The sequence below is a fragment of the Merops nubicus genome, unplaced genomic scaffold, assembly GCF_000691845.1.
Source record: "Merops nubicus isolate BGI_N331 unplaced genomic scaffold, ASM69184v1 scaffold5879, whole genome shotgun sequence".
Lineage (NCBI taxonomy): Eukaryota > Metazoa > Chordata > Aves > Coraciiformes > Meropidae > Merops > Merops nubicus.
In genome coordinates, this window is record NW_008632926.1 from 4131 (window position 1) to 14780 (window position 10650).

The 10650-nt window shown below is 50.7% G+C and overlaps 1 protein-coding gene across 1 annotated transcript; it reads right to left on the reverse strand.

Moving 5' to 3' along the window:
• Positions 1–375: 375 nt before the first annotated feature.
• Positions 376–9931, reverse strand: DHRS11 (dehydrogenase/reductase (SDR family) member 11). Its single transcript, XM_008948054.1, has 6 exons — positions 9724–9931; positions 3929–4023; positions 3337–3466; positions 2594–2686; positions 1656–1721; positions 376–679 (listed from the first exon to the last, which is right to left on the reverse strand). Exons 1-6 carry the CDS (start codon positions 9841–9843, stop codon positions 638–640), a joined length of 546 nt encoding a protein of 181 aa, XP_008946302.1. The 5' UTR covers positions 9844–9931; the 3' UTR covers positions 376–637.
• Between the last annotated feature and the right edge of the window lie 719 nt (positions 9932–10650).

Sequence of the window (10650 nt, forward strand, 5' to 3'; positions counted from 1 at the left end):
TAGAAAGAAAGAGAAATAGCAAGCACACACATTTATACTTCCTCAAACTTGGCAGGCATGATTCATGTGAATGGGAAAGGTGGTCCTGGGGAGGTGGGTGAGGTTGTACTCTGGAGTTAGGGCAGTGCAGTATAAAAGTAGAAAATATCGCATGCATCGTTACCATCAGTAATCAATCTGATGAAGATAAACCCCAAAATTAGATGGATTCATATATGACATCCACTGAAAATCTCAAACCCTCAGCACACCAAAGCTGGCAAACATCTTGTGCCACTTCTCCTATGTCCAGACACAGCATGAGCAAATAAGATCAAACAAACCTTGAAAAGAAAGCAAAAGGAAAAATAAACCAGCCTGGAGGCAACAATCTTCCACAAACCACTTCCCTGCATTATTTTCAAATACATTTTTCTCTGAAGCAGTTTCAGAAAGGAGTGGAGGAGAAACTGACCCACTGCTATTTCTTTTTGAACTGGCTCAGCACCAGCTCAGAGAGAGGGAGAGAAAAAGAATTCTTCAAACATGACCCTTGGTACTTGATTAGAACGTTGCTCGCCAGCCACCGACACCTTAAATTGCCAGAGGGTTCAAAGTGGAGTGGAGACATGGTGCTGCTCACAGTCCTCTTCATCTGCTAGGATATCTGCTCCGTGGGCCTCATCTGTATATCTCCAATCTAAAAGAGACCAGCAGTGGCTTTTACTGGAGCACTGCTGTTCACTTCAACGCCCGCACTGGGCGCTTCCTTGTGGCACCATTACCATGGCAAGCTGCATGTGAAGAAAGTCCCTGTGACCAGCAGAGAGCCTGATTAACTGAGCTATTCAGAAGAAACAAAGGTGACTGACTGCTCTGCCTTGAGCAGAGGGGATGAAAGCACAAACATGTGCAGGAAGGAGTGCAGGATGGCACCAGTTATGAACGCTTGTGGTTCAAGCCTTTAGTTTGGTCCTGGTCATTGAGGGTCAGACAGAAACACTGCTTGATCCACCACAGGCAGGATTTTTTATCCTCTTTAGACAAGAAAACCTGCTATCACTAGTGATCTAGTGTCAAGACAGCCACATCTTGCTCCAAAGGGGCAGAGTTCACTCCAGGGGCAGATAAAGCTCTTGTGATCTAAGCTGGTTTCTACAAGAGGAATTTTTACATTGCACATACTGAACTTTGACACTGCTCCTGCCTCCTCCCAGCTCCAGCTCAAAGCTGGTCACTTATTTCTCACTTCACAGCAGGGAAGTCCCTCTGGCAGCCCCAAGCATCTCACTCCACCCTTGGGGAGGTGCACAGCACGTGGCAGGATTAGGCCCGACGCATCATTTGGCAACTGGCAGAACCTGACCCAGCTGCAAGGTTCTCAGATGGCACTAACAAAAATGGAAAAGGGGCAGAGTGTGCCAATGTCCTTCCCATTCCCCCTGCCTCACCCAGGGTCTGAGTGGCCTTTGCTGGGTCTGCAGGGCTGCACAGTCCCAGAGCTGCTCCAAGGGAAGCGTAACCAAGCGTGATCTCTGCTAACCCCCAGCCCAGGCTCTGCCAGCACACAGCTGATCCAGCAGCCACAACACTGAGCAGCAAGTGTCAGGGCAGAAGTTTCCCCCCTGCACCTCCAGCCACCCAGCCCAGAGTCCTCCAACCTGTCCTCAGCCTACCTGTACATGAGGTGGGGCACTGAGCACGTATATGACAGCATTAGCCATATCTTCAGCTTTGAGACACTGCAAGGAGAGGAAAGAGATTCTCAGTCAAAAGGCACCTCAGGAAGTTAACCACAAGATCATTCCCTTCTTAACCATCAATAATGAATTTCCAACAGTGTCACCTGGGCACGTCAAAGAGATGCAAGCAAGCAGGAATAAAAAAGACTCCATTACAAATTTAATGAGGACTGTCTGGTGCTGATAATTCTCCATTTGCTGTGAATAATCTTACTACTGGCACAGAAATTCTGCCAGGCTGGGCATTGCCATCCTTATCAAAAATTCCTGTGCCAGCCACCTGCAAGACAACATGCTCTCCCATTTCTTCTTGTGTAGGCATGTTTGCTTATTGTATCTTCTCCTCAATAAAGAAGTCATAGCCTGCAAAGTGCCAAAGCTGACTGGTATTTATTTACAGGAATGTCAAAATAAAAAGAAAAATATTAGGAATGGGAAACCAAACCTGAGTGAAAATCTACCTAGGGTGTGAAATCTGAGGTTTGAGTGCTGAGACTGTGGGGATGCTGAGTACATCCCAGAAAGCACTGGGGACTCTGCAGAACTAGTTCCTTGTCAATAAAGGAATTTCAAATAAAGAAATTTGCAGGCTATGACTTATAGCCTGCAAAGTGTCAAAGCTGACTGGTATTTATTTACAGGAATGTCAAAATAAAAAGAAAAATATTAGGAATGGGAAACCAAACCTCAGTGAAAATCTACCTAGGGTGTGAAATCTGAGGTTTGAGTGCTGAGACTGTGGGGATGCTGAGTACATCCCAGAAAGCACTGGGGACTCTGCAGAACTAGTTCCTTGTGCAGTTAGCCAGGGGAGAGTCTGTTAAACTGTGATGAGAACCACTTCCCTCTGTTGCCATTTCTCCATGTCCTACCCGAATGCTCTCATAGGTTGCAGCAGCTCTCTCAGGGTCATTATCATGAAGTTTAAAAGCAAATCCTGTTTCCACCAGACCTGGAGATATACACTGGAAAAAAAGCAGAGCACATCCTAATAGGATTTGTAATTCCCCTTCAATAAAAGAATAAAAACAAAAAGGAGAGAAAACTTTTTAGCACTGAAAAAGCCAAAAAACTCCCAGCCCCTTTTCTATTGTTGTCTTTCCCCACCCTTTTTCCAGAGGAATAGTTTAAGTGAGCAGGCTTTGCCTTAATGACTGTTGGGGCAGGTACCTTTGGGAAAACCCTGATGGGTACTTCCCTCCTCATGCCCCAAAGGGACAGAGAAGCAGAAAAAGTGATGGAAATTTTGCAATCCAAATTAACTTCTGGACACATCACTCCTGAGATGCAAGCTCTGAATGAGAGAAAATGTCCCAGCCAACTGCCTCTTGCTGTAGTCACAAGCCCCCCTCACTCCCCAACACCCACTTTGTGCACCCAAAGTTTATTCCCTGACACAGATCATGGCTGCTGTGCCTTCTGTACCCCAGGCTCTCTGCCTGGAAAAGAGGTGTCCAGGGACAGCTGGCCACAGGACACAAACGTTCCTAGCATGCCGAGCACTGTTTCTGCATTTCCTTCCAGTTTTCCAAAAGGAAAACCTCTGCCCCATAAAGCCTGCCAGCCCTCTACCACCCACACACAGAGGAGAGAGGAGAAGAGCCCCAGTACTCACTGTAGCTCGTATATGAGTCTTTGCTTCTCTGAGTTCTTGCCTCAGCCCCTCCGTGAGGGCTGTAACTGCGTACTTGGTGGCACTGTAAAAATGCACCACTGACTGTGGCACAACACTGTGTCCATTCATGCTGAGGAGAGAGCAGAAAGGGAAGTGCTGAGAGGTGGGCAGGCAAGCAGAGTCCCGAGAAGGAACCGTCAGGATATTCAAACCACTGCCACAACCACAGAAAGAGACATCAACGTGGTGGCCACGTGAGGAATTCCCCTCTCCTGCAGGACACACACCACCAGAGGCTCCTCTCGGCACAGCTCTTTCCTGGAGCTGGTCAAGAAGTTCCAGACTTCAGCCTTGTGCCATTGCAAGTGGTTCTGGGCGTTATCCTCTTCTCCCTGGTTTGGTCTTTCTTGCATTTAGACCAGCAGAGGTTAAAAAAAGCAGTTTGAAAATCAACCATGGCAATCCTTGGAAAAAACCCTTCTTGGGCACCATCAGCCCACTGCAAGGTCAAAGCTCCACTGTGTGAATCCTCTCTAGGAGGCAGGGAGGGGGAAGCCCACGTGGCTGACCCCACATCCCCCACCCCACCTACCTGTTAATGTTGATAATATGCCCATCATCAATGTTTCTCTCCTTCATGGACTGGTAGGCCTCTCGGGTGCAGATGCTCACAGCCAGGACATTGACCTGAGGGATGAGAAAAGAAGGAGGAACTAAGACCAGCAGCCCTACCTGGCAGCTTTTGACTTGCCTCCCACACACCCGAAGCCACAGATGCAGGTTCCAGCCCTGGACCCATGGCAATTCCTGCAAACATCAGAGGGAAATGCACATAAACCCCCCACCCCACCCCTACACCCCCCACCCCACCACTGTGCCCAGGCTGCTGTGACAAGGGGCTTGAGCAGGAGGGACACAGCCACCCAGTTTTGTGGGACAGCCTTGGCCTCTGCCTGAAATAGATGGATTTAATTTTTTACAGGCAAGCATGAGGGTAGAGTGTGAAGTAAAGGAGAACAAACCCACTCTGCCACAGTCAGCACTCTGTCCAGGAGGCAAAGTTGTTTGTTTTGTAAAGCTCTGAGCACAGTGGTGTTTGGGCAGCTGACAGGACACTAAGAGCAGGTAATTAGGTCAGGTAGTTAACGAGGAAATCCCCAGATAGTGCCTGTCAGGGAGCCAGGTGCTGGGAGGCACTGCAAACCACACAGCCAGCAAAGACTTCCCGGGCACAACAAATGAAGCCAAAGATCACACTGTGCCATGGGGAAGGCCAGAGTGGGCAGGTAACCCTGCAGATACAAAAGCCACCAATCTGTCACACTGCTCGTTGACATCTTCCTCAGTCCTACCTGGATTAGCCAAGGAAGAAAGGACACAACAATTTATCAGGTCCTTTAGCACAGGACCCAGAGCTCTTTCCAGGCTCTTGCTCTTCAGACCAGCACTTCCCAGCACACCGTGGCTCAGCTCAGTCCCATCACCTCCACAATGTGCCACCACTGATGTGCAGATGCCTTGAGCATTTGCCAACCATAAAACACAGAGGCAAAGCTTCCAGGAAGACAGATGTGGAAATTCCCCCAGCTGGAATACAAAGCACCCAGAGGCATGTGCAAGACTGATGAGCATGTTCTCTCAGAACTCTCTCAGTTCTCTCTCACTGCTAATTGCTCAAGTTCATAGTGGTTTAGAATTGGAAAAGTGGCTGAAAGGAAGAAAGTGTTTGCTGAAGCCCTCTAGAAAGGATGTAACCATTTCAAGGCAGGACACGCTGCAGGTCCTACCTGGTGGCATGTCACTTTTCCAACTACACGAGCAGGCCAGACAGGTCTAAAACAACTGCTGTGAATTAAATATCCAGGAAGAACTAAATGTCTGATGAATCAGAAGTCAGGTGCAACTATTAACAGGAGGAGTCACAGAACAACTGCTGTGAAACTTAAGAACAAGAAAGGTGCAGGCTAACCAGGACTTGGTAGCCCAAAAGGTCACATAAGTGAGGAATGTTAATTTGGGGACAGAAAGTAAGAGGCAGAAAGGGATGGATCTGAGAGATGCAATTACTGAGCAGCACACAAAAATTGGGGTCAGCTGTAGGATCTTCCAGGCTCATTATTTCCTGTTCATTACTAGAGGCCACGCTTGTGAGGCTTTGTCTTGGCAGAGATACCCAGCATGCTTATCTGATCTTGGAGCTCCCAGGCAACACAACAAGCAGAGTCATTGTCCTCACCCAAGTGCACTTTGGTTGAGCACGCAGGTCACTGTCAGATACCTCAGTCATCATGCTTGGAACCAAGAGATAAATTCCCTGACACTAGGTTGAAGATTTACCTTGGCTGTGCAAGGAAGAAACTTAGCAGAGATGTCACAGAGGCAGCACCTCAGCACTGGAGCCAAGCCCAGGGCATCTGAAGGCTTTTGGATTTCACAGTAAGGTGTCAAGGGAAGCAGGAGTCACCTGCTCCAGTCTGGTACATGAAATAAGTGAGGAGCTGGTCCTTCTAGATCCAGATGTGGGCAACCAGTGGTATGAAAAGCCTTTGTGACAGGCAACACCCCTGCCTCCCTCCCTGCCCCAAGATGCCCTGAACCCACCAGGCACCATCCCACTCCATCCCCTCAGGCCACTAGAGGGTAACATCAGCCCAAAGCCTGAGTGTGGCTCCAAGGCTGTGACCCACCCCAGCACCTCGTCCCTGCGTGGGTACAGTTACAGCATTTTGACAACTCCTGCAAAACAAGATACTAGTGACATGGGAAAGTCCAGAGCCTGTGCAGGACACACCTCAGTACAACCACACGGCTGGGCTGGGATTGCCTCGCTGCCTCTTCCCAATACCACCCACAGGACTTTTGGGTGAAATCCCATTTCAAAATGTGGAACAGGCACTCGGGAACCTAAAACACATGTCTGGAAAGTGAGTGAGGCTTAGGGCTGCATCCCTGTGAGAAACAATCTACATGTCAGCGTTGCAAACGGCCACGCAGGACATTTTTCAGCCCTTCTGCTATTTTAAGAAGGAAAGTTCAAAGGTCCCTTAGCAAAGATGGCCAACACATCTGCACTCTGCACAGGGCCTGTGGCTGCCACGTGTGTGTGCTCGTGAAGCAGAAACAATGAAGGCACATTTTCTAGTAATTAATGAGTTCCAATTGCCAGGCTGGGAGAACATAAAGGATCCTGTTCCTGGAAGTGCCCAGCACTTCACTTCCCAGAATCAGCCTTTTCTGAGGCATGAAAATGAGTATCCCAGCTCCAAAGCACATATAAAAACACAGGTTACAGCAAGCATCTCTCTGCACAGATGGTATAGAAAAGCAAGCACAGAGCATTGCTGGGCAATGAACAATGCCAAGAGGAATCAAACCCATCTTGTGTCTAGAGGAGCGAGAGGAGGATGTGTGCTGCAGTCCTGTGTGCTGTGAACAGTGCACACAGAGAGCTCAGCTTCAGTCCCTGCTGTAAAGGTCAGCAGGTAACGTGAAGGAGCTGTTCAAATCCCAGAGCCTGGAGTCAGTGCACACAGCACCCAGCCCCAGCTCCTCCCCCGTGGATCGGGGCGGTGGGAGGACTTTGCTCCAGCCTCACAAACAAGTAGAGAGAAAAGGAGGGAAGCTGTGAACCAAAAGATGATGGGCTCTGAACCTGCCTGTGATTGCACACTCCCTCCTGCACGCACACTGAACCTGCTGGCTGGCCAGGCTGGGCTCTGCTCTGCTGAACAGAAACAGAGACAGGATTCCTGACACGAGGCTCCTGCAGCCTGGGGACAGGCAGCTCCCTCCCATGGAACAAATGCCAGACAATAAGGAACTGGAACATTAAAAAAAAAAAAAAAAAAGAAGGTGAATAAGTAAATGATAACATGATTTTGACTGTTAGATAGATAGCAAGAAATTTTATGGACTAGGTGTACTGAGAGGGGAGCCTGGAAGGAGACAGAGCCTCAAAGCACATAAAAAAATGCATGGAAACAAAAATCAGTTTGACAGATCAATGGCTGTGGAGAAACTTTTCCTGTCTTGCAGCTGAGAAATACACTGAAACTCTCCAACACTGTCTGAAACTGTGCACTAACACCTTTCTCCAAGGGATCTTTGGAAGAAACCACCCTGCTCCTGCTCAGCTCTGCAAAGCCCAGTGGCCCGTGAAAGGTGCTGGCAACCTTCCCAAGCCCTGACCCTCCAAAAGCTTCAGAGCATGGAGGAGAAATGGGTCTGGCAAGTGCTTCCCTGGGGCTGGCATGCCATGGCGGGGAGGGCTGTCACTGCAGATCCCTCCCCAGATCCCTCTGGAGAGTGAGATTTCCAAGCAGGGCAGTTGCAGACACAAAACAGGGGCACACAGCAAAAGGAAAAACCTTGAGCTACTTCTATCACTTACCAGAAGGCTAAAAAGCAAAGCCCAGGCTTGTCAGGCTGCCCAGGCTAAGCTGGGTGAAGTGTTTGGCTCTGGAGTGTCCCAGGGCTTCACCTTCACGTTAAAGGGGCGAGTGCTGCTCAGCTCCACAAGCCAAGAGCAAACCCCCCAGCTGCTGGGGAGAGGGAAGGGTCTGCCAGGACAGGGAGAAAGTTCTGGTGGCTCAGTCTGTTCCCAGTGCTACGACAGCATTTTTCCAAGCAATGGGAGCAGATACAGGCATACAGATCACCCCCAGGAACAAAACATGCTCCCAGCCTGGTTTCCTAAAGCTGTCCTTGTGGAGCCAAGGACACCTCTCCTCCCACCCCATCCATCACCCCAAAGGGTCACACAGCAGCACCCACAGGAGGGACCCCACAGGCTCCCAAGCTTTGAGTCCCTGTAAATACTGTCTCTGGAGTGTCTCATACAGGACAACCCCTGTTCCAAAATCCTTCTCCCTAAAATTGGTAGAAGATGAGATAAAAGGACCCTGAGCAGGCAGGGAAGGGAGCATGGAGAGGGGAGGGGCCTTCAGCTGGCAAAAGCCCCATGTGTCCTCCCCAGCCTGCCCTGCTTCCTAAGAACAAAAGGTCACAAGAACAAAGACAAAGGAGTGCGAGGGACACGCAGCATCCACGGAGGCATCCACACATGATGGGATCACAGCCACCAGGGCAAGGAGTTTACAAGCACAGGCAACCCTCAGGGCCAGGCTTGCAGCGAGACAACGCTGGGGAGTGCCCTGCTTTACCCCAGCTCAGCCCCAGCTACACTTCACTTCATTTTCTTTAAAGGCTCCATGGCAACCGGGGACGGGGAGATGCAGCTGTGCAGTGACCCAGGCTGGGCAACCCACAAAAGCCTGCCCGGGCAGACAAAGCTGAGCTGAGCTTGCTTTGGCTGCAGTCACAGCAGCCAGCAGTCGGGCCAAAATCCTGACAAGAACTTAATTAGCCAGGATACCGTGGCTCTTGCCCTGGCAGCAGGAGTCTGAGGTCTCTGTGCCTCTGTTTTGCTTCCACAGCCACTGGCTGCCACAGGAGCTGACAGATCCTGGCTGACTCTGCTGTCAGACGTAGCAGCCCAGAGCAGCTTTTCAGAGACGTGTCTTTTCCTTCCCTAGGACAAGCTTTCATAGCTGCTGGAGGTACTACAAGGCTTACTCAAAGCCAGGAGCTCGTCTCCTGTTCCTATGAGGATAATGCTTTCATACACAAAAGTGGGTAGTACAAGAGGGGAAAGACACCTTCATGAGAAGCCCGTTTCAGCATCTCACTGTCCAGCAATGCAGGAAGGCCAGTACAAAAGAGCTGCTGCAAGGGCACATGAACTGACCTGGGGTCCCACAGCTGTGGCTGCCACTGCTGTGTGCAGAAAAGGGGCCACCACATAATGACAAACGATGGTGAAGTCCCAAAAAGATGCACAGCAGCACCTCAGGACAGCAAGACCCCAAGAGAAGCACTGGGAGTAAATGGCATCGTGGGCCATTTGCACAAACACCCTGTTTGGTGGATGGAATTGCCTCATTCCCACCCAGCACTAACCAGATTATGGGCAGAAAATTAAGCTTTAAAGACAAAAAGCATTACAGCTTTTTAAGCCTAAAAGAATCTGCCCATTTAACAACCCACTGCTACAACTAACAGGATTAGCTACAAAAGCCAGTGCTTGTTATCCAATTTCCTATTTTACTGGAAAAAAAAAAAAAGTGAGGCTCTCCACCCTTTCCAAAGCCATTGATCTGAAGGAAGAGGTGCTGCTGAAGGTGTGGAGTGTTTCCATGCTCCAAGGTGAAGGCATGGCATTCAGCAGTGCCTTTCTGCATCCCAACAGCAAACCCAGGCCACAGCAGAGCCGGATGGGAAGCAGGTCCTCAGCTCTGCACACGTGAAAGCAGCAGATGGGGACAGTGGTGCTGGGGGCCACAGGAATAACTCCAGCCCAGTCCCCTCTGTCCCGGTGGCTCCACTCACGTCGATCATCGTCCGCCAGCCCTGCGTGCTCCCCGAGAGCAGCGGCTCCGGGCGAGCCAGCCCCGCGTTGTTGATGCACACATCAACTCCTTGGTGAAGGGTCTTGATGGCAGAGAACATCGACAGGATCTCCTCTTCGTTGGAGAGATCACACTTGTACGGGATGAGGGTCCCTGGGTAGCCGGCGCTCTGGCATTCAGCTGCCAATTTCTAGGGAAGAGGAAGGAAGGGAGAAAACAGCCATCAGCCTCCTCTCCTTGTGGAGCAGCTCATCCAGCCACTACCTTCAAAACACAGCCCAGGGCTAACAAAACACGGCAGGCTTCGGGAGAGCCTCTCTGGAAAGCAGGCACTGGGGAGGAATCACTGGAAATGCTAATTGAGAAAAAGGAAATATCACTATCCACCAGAGTCTGAGAGCTTCAGCCTTTAAAGCATTAAACTTGAGGACACACTCTGTGCTCGTCCATCACTCCAACCCATACAGGTGGAGGTGAGCAGGAACAACTGAACACTGCTCTGGCAGAGGGCTGCAGGACGCAGCAGCCACAGCCCTGGCAACCCCTCGTTAGCCATCACCAGCAGTGACTCCAAGCACTGCATCTCTCACCAGCCCAGATGGTAGGACACAGACAAAAGGCCCATGGCTGCTGCTGGCCACCATGCTAGTGCCACGGTGGCCCCCACGGCAGCTCCTCTGGAGGATGCCCTCTGCCCCGATGCCAACGTGAAGCAGCGTCTCTGCGCCGTGTGACGTGAGGGACAGTCCAGCCTCCACTGAGAGCCACGTGGTGTCTGCGTGCTGCCAAGGGGGCACTCTGGCCACAGATGTCCAGCAGCTCACCCCAGCGCCGTGCCGGGCAGCGGGTGCTGTGCCTCTGCTCCTGCCAGCAGGAAGAGCCAGGCCTGGCACCCCTGTCCCTGGCT